The sequence below is a fragment of the Drosophila grimshawi genome, unplaced genomic scaffold (genome assembly GCF_018153295.1).
Source record: "Drosophila grimshawi isolate 15287-2541.00 unplaced genomic scaffold, ASM1815329v1 contig_44, whole genome shotgun sequence".
Taxonomy (NCBI): domain Eukaryota; kingdom Metazoa; phylum Arthropoda; class Insecta; order Diptera; family Drosophilidae; genus Drosophila; species Drosophila grimshawi.
In genome coordinates, this window is record NW_025063240.1 from 17,823,221 (window position 1) to 17,844,600 (window position 21,380).

Below are 21,380 nucleotides of genomic sequence, written 5' to 3' on the forward strand. Positions count from 1 at the left end.
GAATGATGTGGGACAACAACAACAACAACAAGGAGAACACAGAGCAACAACAACAACAACAACAAGAATGAGACTGGGAATGGAAGTGGAGTGTCTGAGTCTGGGCTACTTGCTCATAAGCATAGCTCAATGCCGGGCGAAATATGAGACTTGTTAATGTGCCAAATTATATGCGGCGACAGCGATCTGAAGCTATACGGAAAACACTCCTATAACTAGAGGCTAGAAGATATGTAGACTTGAAGTTCTTCTACTCAAATCAACAGCTATCATAAATGGGAGAGATATTAGAGATATAGTAACTATAGAACTGTATGCACCTTGTTATTATAAATAATAATAATAAGTAAAGCGAAAATACAAATATTTTATGGAAAATATAAGCAAACTTTAGTAGACTTTCTGATTGGGTCTTGTCTGGGTTTTCTCCAACCATTTTGCAGTTAAATACCCCCAGAAATCTTAACTGAATTTGAAAACTGAACCAACTTTAAAAATGAGCGAGAATGATGTGAATTTATGAATGTGCTACGATTATCAGCCTTTTTCTTTCAGTTAAGTTCAATTTCTTTCACGAGAAACCAGGAATCGAGAGTCGAGAATCGAGATCCGTTTGCAAAAGGAATCGAGAATCGAATGAACACGCGATCTGCTGCAATCTGTGAAGGATCACGTCTGGAATGTGGCTTAAATTATGACTTAAATGGCGTTGGCAGTTTATGTGGCTGCCGTGTGTGCTCTGTGCTCGGTGCTCGGTGCTCTGTTAATGATCATCATGCTGAAGAACATCATCATGATCATGATCGTGAGTAGCGGAAACGCACTCAAAAGATCGCTTGACTTCGACTTGAAGCAGAAGCTGCTTTTAAGCCTCGCTGGCTTTCTTTCTCAATGCTGTTTCGCCCATTCTTAAGAGCTTCCAACTCCAATTTGGACTCAAACTCGGTCGCGGCATTTTTTTTTTCTTCAGTTCTTTTTTTTTATGACTGCCTCTCAAAGTTGTTATTGTGAGTTTTGCTTTATTTGGTTAGTTGACGATAAATTTTTGCACTGTCGCCGCACATTCTTAGTTACATCCTTCACAAGGTCATGCGAGTGCGCACACACACACACACACAGAGACACATACACTATCTTGTATGTACATATGTATATATTCGTATTTAAGCCAAGTAATCTTGAAGCAAATAATTGTTACTGGTATGCGGTTTCTGTTTGACTGGCCTCTGCTGTTGCCCCCTTCCACTCGCACCCTCCACCCTTAGGCTGTCCATCTCTCTCTCTCTCTCTCTCTGCCCGCAGCGCACCTCGGCAGAGCTGTCGTCATTTGTACACATCGAGGTTGCCGGCGCCGTCGCTGGTGCTGCTGCTGTCGCTGCTGCTGCTGCTGCTGCTTTATGTTTGCACAAATTGTTAGCGACTGCCACAGAGATACAGTTTGTTTTGTTGCTTGTTGGCTCGTTCTTCTTCTTCATCATCATTTTTGTTGTACTCTGTTGCTGTAAGCTTTCAAAAATATCATATCTGTAATTTATGTTTGTACGCATGTATGTGTGTATGAGTGTGTGTGTATGTGTGTGTGTGTTTGTAATGCACGACTGCAGCGCATTCGAATTCGAACTCGAACTTGAACTCAACGCATAATTAGATGTGCCAAAATGAGTAAAAGTGCATCGACTATCGAATGCCTGTTTCCTCTTAGTCTCTCTCTCTCTCTCTTTCTTTCGCTCTCCCTCTCTCTCTCTCTCTCTCTGTCAACGTCATCTTCAACCTCCACGTGTTGCACGCTGTAGGTGCTGTTTGGCTGACGCGTGGGGTGTTAACAACATATCAAATCCGAGTGTGGGCAAACTTTGGAGGCATTGAAGCTGGCTTGATCCACAGATCATGATAAATGCTACGCTGGAAAATGCAACAATCAAAAGTTACATAAATATATATGTATGCCACACGTGGCAGAGCGATACCCCGCACTTAAAGTTTATTTCGGTAGAGTTTAATTGCTTTGCTCGAATGATTTTGAAAATTTATCAAACATAAAAAAGCCTGAAGTAAATTATATAAAATAATGCTTTGCAGCTAAAACTTCAAAATGTAGTTTTATAAAATCATTCTTATTTATAGATCTGATTTTTGTTAACACTTTCAAAGAGCAAAAGTTTTACACAAATTTCGCACAGTGTAAATCAGAGCAGAGGCAGCGCAACTGGGCAAAGCGTAGCACGGTAGCCCAGTTTGTTAGTGTGTGTGTGTGCGTGTGTGTGAACGATGACGCTGGTAAAAAATATAATGATAAATAATAAAAAACACAAATAAAACCTGTACCACAAAAAAAACAACAGCAACAACAAGACGAAGAAGAAGAAAATACAAATACAAAGCAAAGACAAAGCTTCGTCATCGTGTTTTAGTGCGTGCGGCTTAACTGCAGCAGCAAAAGCAAAGCAAAGCTGAAACTGGTCCGCCAATGCGAGGAGGATGGGCGATGCAGACGGCAGACGGCAGACGGCAGATCGGATCAGACGACGGGGGAGAGTGAGAGGGTGATAGGGAGCAGGAGAGGTAGACTCAGGCATTGACAGCCAGCAACACCAAGAAGAGCAACACAGGCGAAACAACAAAAACAATCTGATCAGTTATTGCTCTCTCGCTTGCGCTCACTCAATGTAAAGCGAGGCTCCCAAACTCCTGCCGTTCGTCAGCCAAAGCAGAAGAAGCAGAAAAAGAAAAGAAGAAGCAGACGAGACGAAGTCTTGCAGCCAGCACATTTGGTTAAAAATTGCTTGTTCTTCTCGATGATGTTGTTGTTGTTGTTGTCATTGTGCTTGCTGTTGTTGTTGTTGCTGCTGCTGCTGCTGCTGCTGCTGTTGTTGGAGTGTGGCAGCAGTTCGCTTTGGAGTGCTGCACTTATTATTATGCGCTTCTTTTTTTGCTTGCTTTTGCTTCTGTTTGCCTTCGTCTTCTCCTTCTTCTACTTCTTCTGTTTTTTCAGTTCTTCTAGAAAAAAAAACATAAAAACACTTTTCTTACGTCCTTTAAGGTCATTAAGAGAGTTCAGCCCTAACCTATTTTGGCTACCCTGTGGCATTGCGTTCGGTCGGGTATGATTGCAAATTTGAAAAATTTAATATCACTTAATTTTTACATTTTTACTTAATCATTAAGAAGTGTTGCAGTCTAAAAATTTAATTTGCAAGCATTGTGTTTATGGATTAAGCATTTAATATTTATATATATCTATATATATGTATATCGCATGTGATCTTTATGGCCACCACTTAAATTTACAATGTAATGTCATTTGTCAGGCCCAAGTCAAAAAAAGTGACTCACTTATTTGTCTTGCTTGCATCATGCTCAAGTTCAGTTCGCGAGAGGTCAAAACTGATCTTAAATAATATGTCATAACTTGCCGACACTTTGGTGAGACACCTCCCACATCCCCCAACCCCACCGTCGCTCCCTCTAGCTACCACAGCACAGAGCGATTTAAGCGTGACACAAAAGGGTTGCGCTTTAATAAATTAATCAAATCGGTCAAGGAATTCACCAACAACAACAACAACAAACGCAGATCATTGACTCATTCTTGAGTCTGATCTGAGGGGTCAATTTGGAAGTCAGCGTTTGCCACATAATTTTACCCGAATTTTTTTCATTTCATTTCTTTTTTTAATGTTTTTATGAATATCATCTTAATTAACTGTTTAACTGTAAAAAATGCAAAAGAAAGGGCTTCCAACTGTTTGCAACGGAAATGATAGCGTATACGCAGCGTCATACAATTATATATAATACCCGATCGTATATACATATATAGATATATAATGAGTTGTTATGCTGATGAAATATATATGTACATAACAGGAACTCCGTTAATATGCGTCCGTGTTGTATGTTGTATGTGACTAAAATTACATACAAATACATACATAAATACATAGATACATAGATGTACATATGTGTTTGGTATGTACTTAGTTTCATGCACAATCAATGCAAATGGGAATGTAAATTTTCAAATTGTTAACTCGACTCGAATGTTGCTGTTGTTGTTGTTGTTGTTGCTATTGTTGCTGTTGTTGTTGTTGCTGTTGTTGTTGTTGTTGATTTGCGCAGATGCTCACTGAATATCAAATTACTCGGCTCGGTTTCGGATCGAGTGTGTGGGATATTGTGTTTGTGTCGCTTGGATTTATGTTTATCCAAATAAGCGCGGCATTTTTTAAAGTAATAGTTGCGATTGCTGCTGTTTTTCTTGTTGGTGTTGTTGGTGTTGTTGTTGCTGTTGTTGTTGTTGCAGTTGTTGATTTTGCTGCTGCCGCTGTTGTTGTTGCAGCTGCTTTTGGTGCGCTTGCTGTGGGGTGCTAATAAATAAATCGCATTTGCAAATACATGCTGAAAACACACACATTTGCAAGGTAAAGTTAGCTTAGCTGTCTAAATATGTAAGCAGATACAACATCCATATAAGGTCGTAGCACCATAGCCCATTGAGTACTTGTAAAAGTATGTGGCATGAGAAGTCGCACTCGCCACACTCATCCCACCAAGCATCAACTGGGCTAATCCAGCCAAGCAAATATCCATCCTCAAGGTTTGCTTTGGTGTCGCGAATTGATCTTTTGGTTTGGCGGCACTATAATTTGGGGTATACTGAAGTCAAACATTATGTTTCTTATATTTATGGCAACACTTTTGAAGAGTATTCAACTAGTCGTGCCCCGGCTACTATTTGCTTATTCTGTAATACAGAATCTGTATGCGTAACGCAATCTATTCATAAAATAAAATTAAATAAAATAAAAAAGAAAGAAAAAAAACGAAAAACAAAAGAGGAATAAATATTTTCATTTGTAAGACCGGAAGAGCACTTCCTCTCTCTGTGACTGTGACTGTGGCTGTGGCTGTGCCATCAATCCCGGCACCCGCAGCAACATAGACAACGACTCAACTCAGCCCCATGCTGTCCCCGGTTGTTGTTGTTGTTGCTGCTGTTGTTGTTGTTGTTGCTAGTGCTGCTTATGTTGTATGTATTTACATACTCGTATCTCTCTACACATACGCATGCTAAATGGCTGCCCTATGGTGGCCTGGCCCGTGCCCGGGCACTAGAACACTCGAAAGTGCAACAGTGGCGACCAGCTGCCGAATCATACACACACACACACACACACACATACACACACACACTTACATATGTTTCTCATACAAATGTGGCTGATTGTGCTTACTAAACATGTTTAGTTTTTGTTATCGGTTGAGGAACCGCCTCCATCCGCAGTTGCTCATTGAAAATGCAACGCGATGTGTGTGATTCTTATTAAAGCACAAAGATATCTACACACACACACACACACACACACACACACATATATATATAGAGAAAAAAAGATTGATGCATAATGGATATGTACATCGTACATAACCTCATTTGATACAACTAGTTGCGTTGCTTAATGAGCTTGTTTAATTAAATAGTTTTGTTGTATTATTTCTATTGGTTTCTTGGCTATCTTAATAAGTCACAGACAAACACACAAATTATATTCAAGGCATTCTCCAATTTACGTTTAACTATTACTTTTGGAATCGTAATCGTAATCTGGTCCACTCCAAATCTGATTCATTTCATTTACATATTTTGCAACAACTTTATAAGGAACGCAACGTAAACAATATTATTTTTTTTTGGTTATTTTGATTTTGGCTGTGGCCCACATCCGTTTTTGTAGCCGTCAAACGAGATGAGTTTCCGTCAGTGTTCATTCAGTTTTCTAAACGGACACTATCCTATCTTATTGAAAACTATTTTCAGATTTTGATTTCAAGCAGACTTTTCACAATATTTACACACACATCTCAGTGAAATTTTCCGCAAATAAAATAGCAGAGAGTAGAAAAAAAAAGAAATAGAAAAGAAAAAAACAACATTTCGCCCATCAAGAAGAAAAATATTTCGAATAACATTTAGCGAAAAACTGGCGCCAGGCAATTGCCGCCGACTACCTGAAATTTGCTCATTAATTTCAAGCGTGAAAATTTGGAAAAACCATTCGAAATGGAAAATGACAGACACTGAGAGCGCCGACCAAGTGGATATAATCACACATGTGTATTTGCCTATATGTATATATTTATATATAAACAAATCTATTGCGAACGAGAGGGGCGTACCGATTTTGTTGTGATCTGAGACGAACCATGGCTATGAGCAAGGGCGTAGACAGCCCCTCTTCGAGAAGGAGGGCGCCCAATTCTAATTTAAAACCACTTTGTGTTTATGTAAAGTTGAGATCTATCTGCCTACGCCTTTCGCTATGAGAATATATTTACGTCATGGGTATTTATAGTGTTTAAACTCAAACAGGTGTAAACCGTAAAACGGGCAAAACATTGTTTAAATCATTTAATTGTAAACTTTTTTTTTTCGCAACGTAAGCAGCACAAGGCACGAGGCGAAGATAATCCAATCAAAGTTTCAGCCTGCCAAAAAATAAAAATAAATAAAAAATACACAGCTCAAACTACACTAGCAAAAATGAAAAGTGCGTAGTATTTGAAAAAACCTTCAGCAGAAAGAAATTTCCTAAGCAAATTTCTTGCTTTTCTTATTTGTGTATGTTGTCTATTTAGTTCAAGGACTTCGACTTGTTTATATTTAATAAATCTAGAAATTACTGGTTGCGATGTCTCATATTTTTTTGGCGAGTGTACAGCGTGAAGTGAAGCACTTAGCTGTCGACTGGATGGCTTCCAGGAAACCCAAAGACTGCTTCTCAAATATAGTTCATCAAAACATTTTTGGCACGCGGCTCCGGCTCCCATTGTCAAGCTGGGCAGCTCAATGTACCACTGAGTGAGTGGTGTTAAGATATATCTAGCAGCAGATACAGCAAACAAATGTAGAGGTTCAGCTCCAGCTCCAGCTTCAGCTTCAGCTTCAGGTTGAGCATGCGCAGGCTTTTTAATTTGAATTATTTGGCCGTAAATAAACGCACAATAGGATCCAGGCAGCAGGAAGAGGGAGAAGGGGTCACCGAATGCTCGATCTGGCTCTTGTCTGTAAAAATGAGATTTTTATTTCATCGTCGACGTCGTCGTCGTCGTTGTCGATTTGAATTGAGGCAGCGCAGAGGCCGACCCCAAGCCCAGAAAAAGGCATAAATATTTATAATCATAAAAACTTGGCTGAAAGGAGCAGCAGCACTAAAGGTAAACGATTTCTCAATGTCTTTCATATACATATATATATATCTATATATATTTGTATGTCTATATGTGTATGGACAGTCCGAGCCCTCGTTCAAAACTCCAACCCCTTTTTGGGTAGAGCACAGCACCGAAAAGAACAACAACAACAAGAACAACAACAACACTGCTGAGGACAACATTGAAGCCAGGGCAAAAAAAAAAAAGCCAAAAAGAAAAGACAAAGACGATCTCCGTTGGCCGATCGAGAAACTTGTTTAGCACGCGTTACAGCGGCTGCCTGTGTTGCTTTTCAAATTATTTGCCTTCGGTCACTCTTCACAATGCTCCCCCTCTCCCCTGCCCCCACCCCACCCCCTCGCACTCTATCCCTGTACGCCCACTTGCTCCAGCGCACTTCTTATTTGCTTATGCCACATGTAAAAAAAAAAAAAAAATTTAAAAAAAAAGGCCAGCAACAAGCAAAAATTTTCTCGTTTTACTCGTAATCCGTTCAGCTAAACGTTGATCACACAGCCTCTGCCACTGCCTCTGCCTCTGCCTCTGCCACTGCCACTGCCTCTGCCACCGCCTCTGCCTGTGCTGCCCCTCGGCTACCCCCGGCTGTTCCCTCCGCTGGCCACCCCTCTGTTGCCACCTTTTCCGTTAGCTGAAGAGTGTGCTCGCTGCGTGGGCTCATTCTGGAATTTCTACACTCATTCTTGATTGTTTCGTTTAGTTATGTTTAACGCTCTGGGCCATATGTGTTGCATTCCATCCGAATTGGGTTCGCTTCAGAGGTTGGAAAAAAAACAAAAACAAAAATGAAAACGAAAAAAACAAAAAAGAAAAAAGTGGAAAAATACAAATAAAAATAACCAAAAAACCAAAAACGGGAAAAAATCAAACCAAGCCAAAAACTGACAAACTGAGAGTCGTGGTATCTGCTGAAGCTGTGGATGTAGCTGAAGCCGAGCCCGAAGAGCAGATAATAAATTTGAATTTCAATAAATTACTTTGTTGCTACAAGACAGGCGGTTAGGAATCCTCTTCACAATATCTTTCGATAAGTTGAATGGTGCACGTATTGCATACCCTGCTTAAAGTAATGATACGAAGGGTTTAATAGTGCTGCGAAAAATAATACATTTGATGTTGCCACATAAAAATATACACAAGTTTTAAAAGCAGCTTTTGCACTTTTAAAGATGTTAACTAAATATACTTATTAATTCATTAGGTTATGTCAACGAAATTCGAGTTATCTTTAATCATAAAATTATTCCTGTTATTTATTGATATCTATAAGCAATTAAAAAGGATTTTAATAAGAAGACTATAAGTGGTATAACTCAACCAATTACAGGGTATCTGCCTGTCGTACTACATCAGCGCATTTTGACTTGTTCTGCTTGTTTTTGTTGAGTTGCGTCTGCATCGCTGGAATTTCATTCAAAATTTTTTTGGCTTGACCAATTTCTTTTTAGCATTGTCGTCGTCGTCGTCGCTTTTTCTTGAATTTTTTTTATTATTATTGTTAAGGCCACATTGTTGACCAAGGCTGTCAGCTCTCAGCTTGTAGGGGCACTGATGAAGCGATCAGGCCTTGACATTGAGGAGCATCCAAACAAGCAACGGCGAGGAATTAGGAATAGATGTCTTCTCTTTCTTTTTTTTCTTGTTTGATGCGAGGAGAAACTGATTATTAACCGTAGAAGATCGATCTTCAAGGGCATCAAAAAACACACATTTTGGTTGAACTTTCATTGGTATGATTTGGGAGACCTCCTAAAGCCAACCATCATCATTTTCATAATCACAAAAAAGACAAACTTTAATGATACCAACTAGTTGGCAAGTCAGTTGTCAGATCGCAGCTCAGGTCTCATCAGCATAAGTAATCACCCAAAATTTCCAGCTTGACACAGCTTGACATCTGTTAAACACATAAGTATACATATGTTTATATATATATTTAAATATATATATATATATATAAATATATATGTAAATAAAGTGACAAGCGCCTAAGGAGAGGCCAACACACGATGATCAGCATGATGATGAAGAATTAATTCATGAAGATTCCGTCAAAAGAAATTTAGAGCCCATTCTGTGTCTCTCCATCTCCGTCTCTGTCTACATCTCTCTATCACTGTCACACTGTCACATGGCAACCAGTTATGGGCAAACGTAGTAGTTTACTAGGCGACTAAAAAAAAATAAAAAAAATTAAATCAACTGACAAAGCTAACAAACAACCTTCGTCATTAGCCTTAGCCAAACTATGGCATGTCAACCAAAATTAGCATTTTTTGTCGGGCCAACTTTAGCGGGACGACGATGGAGTCGACGACGCCGACGACGCCGACGGAGACGCGTTGTCTAAAAATTGGAAGCCCAGCTAAAGCCAAGCAAGCATTAAACACCACGTTTCACGCTTTAGCGTCTCAGTCGAGTTCAGTTCAGTTGCTCGAAAACTGTGCGTAGGTAAGAACACAGAGTCGCTGTTGAGGAACCACACACATATAATATATATATAATATATATATATATATATATGTATATATATGTGTGTGTGTATTCAGAACAGCCTACGCATATTTTGCAATTTCGTTTGTGACGCCCACGCATTTGAATTAGCTTAGAAATAACAAAACCAACAACAACAACAGCAGCAACAACAACAACAGCAGCAACAACGACGACGACAACAGCAACCCACAAAACTCATATTATAGTTGTATTCACATTATTTACTATACTCAAACATGCTTTGCGAGTGGTTGCTTCTAAGCTGTCTATGCTTAGATTTTGTGTGTGTTTTTTTGTTGTTTGTATTTTGCTGTATTTTTACAACATTTACCACTAGACATATTTGCAGTCATATTCTTTTTTGCTTCTGACCGACTTAAACTGTTAAATGTCAACGATATTCATTGCACACGCCCATCATACATCAAGTGATGGCTAAATCTCTATTATTATTGTAGGCGATACCCTTACCCAACAGCAATACGCAAATACTTTTAACCCTAGGCCATATTATGGAAAGAACGAAACTAAAATTGTATATATATATATATAGATGTGTGTGTGTGTGTGCATGTATTTACTGGCGTAAAGCCACGCCGGAAATGGTGTGTCCGTGAGCAGCAATTGAGTATGGAGATCAGCATGGTTGCAAGCCGATTCTTACACTGCAAATCATTTGGCATTACTACTGCATTTATGGGCATAGATATCCGACTTATATTCACTTGAATTTTAATTTCTCTGTTCAAGTTTGGTGAGTCGCTTGTTGATTTGACTCCAATATAAAAATGTGACATATCTTTAATCTTATACAAATATTATTGTATTATTATTTTCTTAATTCTAAGTATAAAAATTAAAATGGCAGGCAACCTCTGCTACTTGTTGGCTTCAGTTTTAATCATAGTGTTTTCTTTCAAGATAAAAGAGAATATAAAAAAGTATTCAATTTTTAGGTCATCTTTTAGATGTGCACTCTAAAAATGCAGTAAACGGAATCTCTAGAAAATATAACTTCAACTCAAAAATAATTGATCTAAAATGATGGAGCAGGATAACAAGGCTTCCAAGGCCATATATATATGTACTTATAGAAATAAAACAGATGAAATCTCTTCAGTTGCTTTACACCTTTAATCAAGAGTTCTTAAGTAGTGATTTTACTAAGATATAGCGTATATATAGATGGTATAGACATCTGTTTAAGCATAGCTTTCGAAATGCGAATAGTTTACTGTAAACATAGACATACACATACACATAGATACATAGATAGCATATATAACTGCAATTTATGACATCTGCCACACCCACCACACATCAGTATATGCAACATAGCCAGCTGCATAGCGAGCGGCAAATGTGGTTCACAACGCCCATGTGAGTGGTGCGAGGAGTAAAAGCGCTGCCAAAATTCAGTTTAATCACCTCAAGACACGGCCCATATGGTGCCACATGACAAGCGGTGCCACCAACACAGCAACACACAATAACACACACATGCTACATGACTCCAGCAAATAGCCCACACATATCCATATATCTATGCACAATTAGAGAGTAAAACTGAATGGTGAGCCGAGAAAGGCGAGTGGTGGGCAAGGGCGGAGCCGGTGCCGGTGCCGGTACCGATGCCGATACATTGATCAAGCGATGCGTCGACTGCAGATTTAATTATCAAGCAGAGCAGCGCAGCGCCAGCATATTTTCACCCGCCTAGCAACAACAACAGCTGCAGTGAAATTAAAAAACTTACCAGCTTTTGAATATGGTTTTCGCTTCGACTTCGAGTTTGAGTTTGAGTTCGACTTTGACTTGGGCATGGGCGTCGGACGTTGGACGCCAACGGAGACAGCGTCGACAGCAGCGACGCGTTGACGCCAACGTTGAATACAATTTCATTCACAAAAATTCACTAAAAAAAACGAGCTTTGTAAAAGGCAACGGACACACACAAGTCACGCATGCGCCGCACGAACGGCGATAAACGGGAAAACTGAAGTCTACTCCAAGCTACATTATAATTATGAATATACATTATACCCCTTCCCTTGCCCCACAGACATATCCTATAACTAAGACTTTACTCTGGCTAGTTTCTCGTTCCTAGAAGTGCCCCCTAAAAACCTTTTCAGAGCCATAACCCTGCCAGAACTGAACTGATTTTCAAAAATCAATGATTTCAGCTCTACTTTTTTAAAGTTTAAATCTTTTTTAAAAGTTATTTCAAAAGCTTGACCTTTTGATCATATAAAACTATATTTAAAGTTGATAACGCGATTCTCGCGGGTCAAAAATGTCCACAATCATAACTTTTTCGAAAGGGATCAGATAGTAAACGATGGTTTTTTGATAATGGTTCGACTTGTACATGAATACTACATTTTAAAAAGCCAAATTCATGTTAAATGATGTCCTCAAACTAGGACTTTTTGACAAGTTAAACTCTGGTAATCATTTAATTTTATTCGCCTTTTTAAAACTATTTTGTCTCGGGTGAGTATCTTAGCCCACAGCTTCAATAAGTTGTCGGCGCAAATGTTGACGAATTATATTGAACTCTGGCAGCGCCGACAGATTGAATTCCTCACCGGAATCCAAGCGATGATCATACAGCTCCTCACCGTAGATATTGTGCCAGTCTGTAGATAGAAATCAAATGTGAATGGGGCATGTATATTATCAATAGTTGGGATATGTAATTGCTCACCTTGACTAAAGTTGTTGGCATGAAATCGGACCCAGAGCGTATAGCGATATAGATTTGTGCGGAGACTATAGCCCATGATCTTGATATTCCTCAGCTTGGGCTTGTCGCTGTTGGGATGCTTTGTGGGCAGCATGCCTGGACGCGGATACTGGCTCAGTGCCACGTGCTCCTCCCCTGCAACAAACTCAGATTAAGATAAGCTAATGCACCGAAGGATCTCTGCTCACCCAAATCCGTGCCCTGCAGCTGCGGATACAAACTCTTTCCCTCGGAGCAGGTCAACTGTTGCAGTTCACTGTTGCTTCTATTACAAGTGGGAATCGGTGGCAGATGTGCGAGATCCACAAGCGTAGGAAACACATCTAGCAGCTCCGTGATGCTGTGCATCTGACGTGGCTGCTCCAGTCGAAATTCCGGACTGCGGATGATGAGAGGCACCCGTAGAGCCACCTCAAAGTTGCTGTACTTGGCCCACTCGGCGTGCTCGCCCAGTGACCAGCCATGATCGCCCAGCACCGCAACCACTGTGCGCTCCAGATCCAAATGGGCCATCAGCTTGCCAAAGAGATCATCAACATAGGCCACCGAGGCGTAGTAGGCCTGTCGAATCTGTGCCGCCTGATGCCCCGAAATGGGTCCATATGGAAACGATATGTTTCTGTGCTTGAAGTCGTCCCGCGACCGCACATCTGTGTACGGATTCCAGGCGACATCCGGCATGCCCGGTGGCTTCACTGCATCCGCCGTATAGTTGTAGAAGTGAGTGAGCGGAAAACGGTCGAGAAATTGTCGAGGAAAGCGGAAATTAATGTGCGGCTTGTGAAAACCCACGGCCAGAAAATAAGGCTGGCGATTTTTCTTCCGTGAATCCAGAAAACGCAATGCCTCCGCCACGGATTCAATATCCGGCAGTGTCTTATACGGCTGTGTTTGCAAATGCACCGGACAAATGAGATAATTCTTGCGCAGCACTCCTCCACTGTGATCCGGACAGACGGGTGAGTTCATATACTGTTCCGTGCGGGGATGAAATGTCGGAGCTGACCAACTCAGGGGAAAGTCATCGGTATTGTTGGACGATAGACCGGGATGGAAGACCTTGCCGCAGCTATACGTGTAGTAGCCCTGCTCCTTGAAGTATTGTGGCAGTGTGGTAAAGTTACCCACAAAACTCCGCCAGTAACTATAAAAATCGTACAGATGCAAAGTATCCGGCCGTCGTCCGGTCAACAGTGAGTTCCGGCTAGGTGCGCACAGCGCTTGCTAATGAAAAATAGTGGAGTATAGTTACCCAGGCAGTCATCCCAATGATACTTACCTGACTGTAGGCGCGCATGAAGATGCTGCTGCCCTGGGCAAACTCATCCAGATGTGGCGTTCGAGCCCGACTATCGCCATAAGCACCCAGAGCCGGTCGCAGATCATCAAAGATGACCATCACCACATTGTAGTGGGCAAAAACGGCAGCCAGTCCAATCCACAGCAGCAGCAGCAGGAGCAGCAGTGGTGGTGCTGAGATATAGGACATTTCCGAGCGAGCGACTTTTGCGACTGCAGTCTGACAAGATGCCCATACGGCGGATGTGAAATGCCGGTCCCACAATGGCTTATAAAATATATAAAGGAGCATATCAGCTTGCAGGTGGTGTTTGTCAGAAACTCTAGATCGCAACGGAAATTGGGAGTGCGTCAGATTCAAATAGAAATTGAAACCCAAATTCTGGTTCCTCACTGATAGCTTCTGTTGATTCTACTTAAAAAATTAACTCTTAGCTTAAGTGTGCAAATAGACCTACAATTTGAATTTATTTACAGGGTGTGTGAAAGTCGTGCATGTTGGATAAGCTGAATTTTGTCACTTGTTTACGTTTCACAAAGAGCAAAATATAAAAAGAGGCAGCCAAGCAAATACATGCGGCAAGCGGCGTAATTCAAAACCGCCCCCATTATATTTCAATAAAATTGAACGGAAGCGGGCCTCGTCCACAACAACAAAAACAACAGCAAAAACATACAAACAACAACGGCGATATCACAAATGGAATGTAATAATAAATGTTTAGGGCGAAGCAACCAGAGTAGCGTCACAAGAGAGCCCTAAGACATCGTCGTTAAATAGTGCACATAATACATATACATATAGTTTTAATGATTAACAAGCTACACGCTACCATAAATTTGTCGTGATTTTTACAAAAAAATTAACAGTCGAATGAGTTTTGAGGGAATTTGCACAGATCATATAGGTCATTATCATAATACAGCTTAAAATGTCGCTCCGCAATTGCTGCAGCGCTTCTCACGCATCGCCAGGCAGCACAGGATGCCAAGGGGAAAAAAGAATATTGCACAGCACAGGCCCAAGGGGGAGAAAGTATCTTCCAGATATCCAATGCGGCACGATGGACACGCGTTAATCAGAAAAATCTGTGCTGGCTGCGATGGGTGCACCACAATGCTAACTGGCGTTGTCTCGAAAGCTCCATAACTGGCCATATTGTTTGGTGCCGTCGGTGCACCATGATGGACGCCAGTGATTAGTCGCGTGTCTGCAAATAAGTTCTTTATTATACATTCTTTAAATAATTGTTTGTCACTCACCTGGCGCTGAGGGCATCGTGGCTTGCATGACTTCCTCGTAGCTCGGTGGCTCGGCGTCTTTTGATGTGTGCGCGGTCATAGTTGGAGAAAACAAGAAAACACCACACAACTGTTTATCTTTTGTGCAATGACTCACTATGTGTTTATTTTTAATTTGGTATTGTTATAATGTTGTTTTTATGGAGCCCGTTTACACCTGCTCTTTGTTTGCATTGCTTCTACCAGCCTATCGATGAATAATCAGCTGTTTGCTCTGTGATCGAATAAGTCGCATCGGAGAGCGCGTATTGATTCAAAAGTAACTACAGCATTTCCCATGGTGATTAAATAAGTTTGCTGTCAAGAGCTATTTTGAGGTAGCCGTGCGATAGATGCAGTTAGACGATTTATAGTGATGAGTGACGAGTGATGTCTCATAGTATTTGGCGGGAATTCAAATCATTGTTGCAATTAACCGTATTTGTATTAAATTAATAATAATGAAACAGATTTCGTGTTGCAAATTGAGCAGTGTCATTTGCTTTAGACATTCTTATGCACTCTCAGCAACAAAAATAAAACTTACAAATTAGCAAAATGGCAATTGTGGATGAAAAACTGAAAAACTACTGCATACATTTTCTTAATAATACAATTTCAATTCAAATGAATTGAAGAAGAAAGGACAATTTATATCAATATCGACCCATTACTGCTAGTTTTACAAAGCACAATTTATGCAGAGAACATTTTACGCATTTTTGTCAACTAATTTTAATTCATAATTTAAAATTCCAATTTTAGTGGCAACTGCACTCGATAAATTTCGCTTGAAATGTATCAACGACATCGATTATACGCGGAAAGCAACGCTGCATAGCGCATATTAGCATACATATAGCCGCACTGCTCTAACGCCATTGGTCTCTTGTATCTGTTGACGCAAAGTCGGTGCAGAAGGGTTTTTAGATTAAATTGATGAATAGATGAGGTGAAAAATATGCAATTAGTGTTCGAAGAGTGCACACAAAACTCCTGCATGTACCCAGCACATAAAGTGCAAAAAGTGAGTGTTTTATACTACGTTTCTTTGCACACTTTTGTTTTGCACAATTCGGTTTTGCTAAATCGATTGGCATTTTTTTTCTCTATGTCTATTTCCGCTGCTCCGCTTGTCGTCTCATTCACGCTCTCTTGAATGAACGAAAAGAAAAGGGAATAGAGAAGCCGACGACAAGCAGCAGAATTTGTAGTACTACAAAACCAACAAGAACAGCAGCTAAAGTGGCCGGGTGACACCTCGCGTAAATTGCAACAAACGACGAGGAGAAGCGCAGCGCAAATTGCTCATGCGCGATATGGCCGACTTAGATGCAGTACATCTCGGCTTGGACGAGAACGAGGCGGACATTGCCGAGGAGCTGCAGGACTTTGATTCGTTTGACACACGCAGTGAAGCTTCTAAATCCCGAGCTGGCTCCATGGCCTCCGATTCGGAGCCGAGCATTAGTTCGGTGAGCACGGCTCCCTCGTCCACCAGGAGCAGCAGCAAACGTGCCAGTAAATCCAAAAGTGGCAGCAATAACAAATCCGTCAAAGATTCCTCGTCTTCTGGCAAATCAACGAATGCGAATACAGCTAAAGCCAGCACAAGCAAGGGCAGCAGCAGCAGCAAATCTTCGAAGAAGCCTTCAAAGCGTTCCGCTTCGCCCGGCGATCTCAATGGCAAGAAGAAAAAGTCCAGCCACAGCAGCAGCGGCAGCGAATCCTCAAAGTCCAAGTCGAAAGCGCTCGACGCAGATGACAAGTCCAACTGCAAGTCGCAGGATGGCCAGGAGCCCGAGACGAGCAACAAAAAGTCGCGCGAAAGAAGCAAGAAAAACCACAACAGCAGCAGCAGCAGTAACAATAACAGCGCCAGCACTTCAGCAGCAGCTGCTGCCGCTGCTCTCGCGGATACGGGCAACAAGAGCGATCTGAGCGATGCGGAGGATGAGAAGCCTAAACTGCTGCCCGTCTTGGAGTCGGACAGTGAGTCCTCTGATTCGGATTCGGGTACACAGCACAAACGCAATGGCAGCACTCGCGGCAAGGCGGCGGCGTCCTTAGCGCAAAACAGCTCAAAGGACTCCACGCCCGAGAAGGAAGCCCAGAAATCCTATGACTATATGACGAAGCTAAACTATCTGTTCCGCGACACACGATTCTTTCTGATCAAGTCCAACAACATTGACAATGTGCAGCTGTCCAAGAACAAGAACGTTTGGGCCACTCTGCCCCAGAACGATGCCAATCTGACGCAGGCCTTCAAGGAAGCACGCAATGTCCTGCTCATCTTCTCCGTTAACGAGAGCGGTAATCTATTTATCCCCATTTATATATATTATAACTTGGGGCTTATATTTATTCAGAGCTTTGTATTTAATACAGAATATATGTCCGCTTCATGCGACTTATACTACGCGATTCAAGCGACCAAAAGCGACTGACTCTTACTTCATGAAATTGGCTTAAACATACCATTGAAGAAGGTCTTGATCATAAGGAACTTACAATTACCGTTGCTCGCAGGCAACAACAGATTAAGACTACAAAACGGGAATGCAAGACAAGCTGCGGTGTACATAGGCAAATACAGTTATTTCCAACAATATATTTAGTTTTGTTAGTTATGTGTTCTACAAGAACCGCTTGTGAATTGTAAACTGCTAGAATGAAGGATTCAATTAGGGTTTGATAGACTGATTGGGGAACAACACGCTTCCAGCATGCCTTCTGCTCATCCAATTGTTAATCTTTGTTTCCAATTGACTCTCTTCAAAAAATACTAATCTTTCGTTTTCATTGATGACAGGCAAATTCTCGGGATTTGCGCGAATGTCGACGTCATCGCGACGGGAAATACCGCAGGTGGCCTGGGTGCTGCCGCCAAGTATATCATCCAAGGCGCTGGGCGGTGTCATCGAGCTGGATTGGATCTGTCGCAAGGAGTTGCCGTTTAACACGACACTGCATCTGCACAATTCGTGGAACGAGGGCAAACCGGTGAAGATTGGTCGCGATGGCCAGGAGATCGAGCCGAAAATTGGCGCCGAATTGTGTCGCCTGTTTCCCGAAGACGATGAGATCGAATTGACGCCCATCTTACGCAAGTCGAAGGAGACGGCACGTGTGATGCGCGAGAAGGGCATCCATGTGATCTACAAGGCGCCGCGCAGTCTCTCCACCCGTGGACATGGCGGTGGGCGTGGCAACAATCAGCTGGGACCGATGCGACATCGACGCAGCTATGGCCACAATGCCCCCCATCATCATCACCAGCATCAGCAGCAGCGACCCTATCATCGGCATCATCATCATCATCATCATGGTATGGGCATGGGCATGCCAGGTGGTGGTGGCGGAGGTGGTGGCGGCGGTGGTGGATTTAAGCGCAATGGTTCACCCTATCGCCAAATGGCTGGCGGTTCAGGTTCCGCTTCAGCTGAGATGAACTCACCGGGTTGGGAGCGTTACATGTCCTCGGCGGACATGGCCAAAGCGTACATGGCCGACTATTTTCGCAATATGCACGGCCAGCTGCCGCCACTACCGTTCGCGCCACCCTTTGGTCAGATGCCAATGCCGTCGTCGGCAGCAGGAGCTGCTGGCGCTCTGCTACCCGGAGCACCGGCATCGATGTACGAACAATTGCCGCCACCGGTGCGGTACTATGATGGACCGGGTGCACCACCGTTGCCGGATTATCCGCCGCCGCAGCCGATGCGACCACCGCCGCCGGGTTTCGATAAGGCACCGAGCTATGAGGATTTTGCGGCCTGGAAGAATGCCGGTTTGCCAACGGTGGCAACACCGCCCGGCTTTCCCAATGTGTACGCCAACAATGGTGGTGGTGGCGGGGGCAGCGGCAGCGGCAGCCTTGCAACAAGTGGCGCCGTCGGAGGTGCAACGCTGCCCAGCATCAATGCCGGCAATCGGGGGGAGAATGGCAACGGATCCGGGCTAGGCGGTCGTCGGCGCGATTATGGCGGTGGCAATCGCAGCGGCGGCGGAGGCGGATCCTCGCGACAATTTCGTGGCGATCGCGGTGGCGGTCGCAGCTATCGGGATGGCGGCAGGCGTTGAATCTGTGTATCGATTTTGAGTATTCTGTTTAACACACACACACACCCGGGTCTCTATTCTCGATCAAAATAAGTGCGCGAAAAGTATCCAATCCCCCACCCCCAAAAAAATCCTCCTACCCCCCGGCAACTTCCCCCAACACACTCTCTCTCCATGCTGAGAGTGTCGCGTGTGAATCGAAGCAGATGTCTTCAAAAATGCAATGCAAAAAAGAAAAAGAAAATGAAAATCGTAAAAATTAATCTAAGTGCAGCAGCAGCAGCTGGAATTAAGCAGCGCAAATAATCGTTATCAGCAAATCAAATTCAATCCAATCCAAGTATGAACGAATAACTATTTCGTCTCTTATACAACAACAACAACACTCCAACTCTCTTTCCCCTCTCTTTGTCTCTCACAGTCTCTTGTCTCTCTCTCTCTCTCTCTCTTTTGCTTAGCCTATTTGTCATGCGAGAAGTTTTATATGATTTAAACAAACTTACAAAATAAGCAAATTACACAACTACAACAAAAATCATATATTAATAATATTAAAAATACAAAAAAGAGAGAAAAAAAAAATATACCAAGCACAAAATGTGAACTTTATTTCAAAGAAAAAAAGAGACGCTACAAAACTACAAAACAACCAACAAACAACAAAACTGCACAACAACAACAGCAACAACAACAACATGAACGTACCGTTAAATCAAAGCAGTGATCTGTGTGTGTGTAAATGTGTGTGTGTGCTTCTATACAACAACATCAACAACAACAACAAGAAAAAAATACCCCTGTGCTTCCCCCCACACGAGAGTTGGACATTTTTGAATTGAAAGGCAGACGGCACTCATGCTACTCCTCCATACTACTACTCTACTCTATATATATATATATAAATCGTATAACGATTATTAATTTAAAACAACAACAAAAAAACATCATATCTAACAACCGGACCGCAAATCTAACCTCTCAAGACTCACAATCTTGAGCAATTTCTGAGACAGACCACAAGTTAAGAGAACCAAACAAACATTTCTCGTGGAAGGTGAAAAACAACTACTCCCAAAGTAATATATGTCTGTATATATAGACTATATTCTTTGGGTATGTGTTAAATTTGATTATGTGATATTTTTTGAGCCCTCCGAGCTCTCCAGAATTGACAAGAATTTTACACTTTTGTTCTATTCTGGTCCCAACGAGTTTCAACTAAAATAGATCTGTCTTAGATATATATATATATCGATATATATTTATATACATTACGCAAACTGCAATTTTTAAAAAAAGACTGCCATGACGGCTTCAGTTCCATTGTGGAGCAAATGGGCCAAAGAGACTGCTAAACACCTGAAATTGACATTTTGGACTGTATTAGGAACGTTATTTTTTTGTTCCATTTCTTTTTTTTCCGTTCTTTTTTTTCGTTTGTTTTGCTCTTTTTTGTTACAGATCCTGGCAGAGTTACGTGAGGCTACTGGAACCTGCTGAGCTATATATTTACATATACCAAAGACTAACTTGCAATCCACAACTGGGATTATCTTTAATGAGCATACTCAAATCGATATCTGCCTGTTGCGAACTACAAATATTGGATAAAATGTAAAAATACTTTGCAAATTCTATTTGAAGCCAAGGATATTTTGGATGTTCTGTTCAGCTAAAAGGGAGCACATCTCCTTTTGGAGTTTTAATAAATGTTTACATGTCTATATATATACAAACGACTTGCCTACTTTATTTATGTCACTGAATTATCGAGTTATCTTATTATATTCTGGTAAACTTTTTGGAACTATATTCTCATGGGTTGAATGAATTCTACGATGATAATTAGTCTTACAAAAGCAAAGGGCTTTAAGATATACTTTAAGGACGAGGTCGAAGCCAAGGACAATTGCTTAGTTCGAAGATTTCCTTGCTGATTTTTGAAAGACATGCTGCATTAGCATCACAGGAACCAACTCTATCGATCGGCACTCAAGGTTATGGGGGTCAGCTAAGCAGAAAACACTTGGACAATCTCAGTCGGAGGGCAAACTACCACTTTTAGCTAGTCGATGGACCTGATCACAACAATATAACAGTTAAACGCAATTTCCTTTCAGCTGCTTGTATGATTTTCGATCTTTTTATTAAGCGGCAGGCTAAGTATTAAATGTTGTCCGAAGGATACTCGAATACTTCTTAAAATTGCCGAGCTATGAGCTTGATTAAATTAACATTTGCTGACCATTTTCGAGTGCCA

General features: G+C 41.7%; 3 protein-coding genes across 3 annotated transcripts; 1 reads left to right on the forward strand and 2 right to left on the reverse strand.

Annotated features, from left to right (window-relative positions):
- Positions 1-12,172: 12,172 nt before the first annotated feature.
- Positions 12,173-14,165, reverse strand: LOC6558002 (iduronate 2-sulfatase). The gene is made up of 4 exons (XM_001983790.3): positions 13,755-14,165; positions 12,664-13,699; positions 12,437-12,610; positions 12,173-12,368 (listed from the first exon to the last, which is right to left on the reverse strand). Exons 1-4 carry the CDS (start codon positions 14,064-14,066, stop codon positions 12,232-12,234), a joined length of 1,659 nt encoding a protein of 552 aa, XP_001983826.2. The 5' UTR covers positions 14,067-14,165; the 3' UTR covers positions 12,173-12,231.
- Positions 14,166-14,461: 296 nt separating this feature from the next.
- LOC6557782 (brain protein I3) lies at positions 14,462-15,274 on the reverse strand. Its single transcript, XM_001983789.3, has 2 exons — positions 15,038-15,274; positions 14,462-14,985 (listed from the first exon to the last, which is right to left on the reverse strand). The coding sequence occupies exons 1-2, from the start codon at positions 15,114-15,116 to the stop codon at positions 14,702-14,704; spliced, it is 363 nt and encodes a 120-aa protein (XP_001983825.1). The 5' UTR covers positions 15,117-15,274; the 3' UTR covers positions 14,462-14,701.
- A 639-nt stretch (positions 15,275-15,913) lies between these two features.
- On the forward strand, positions 15,914-19,713 carry LOC6557548 (YTH domain-containing protein 1). The gene is made up of 3 exons (XM_001983788.3): positions 15,914-16,082; positions 16,227-17,371; positions 17,871-19,713. The coding sequence occupies exons 2-3, from the start codon at positions 16,366-16,368 to the stop codon at positions 19,139-19,141; spliced, it is 2,277 nt and encodes a 758-aa protein (XP_001983824.2). The 5' UTR covers positions 15,914-16,082; positions 16,227-16,365; the 3' UTR covers positions 19,142-19,713.
- The last annotated feature ends 1,667 nt before the right edge of the window (positions 19,714-21,380 follow it).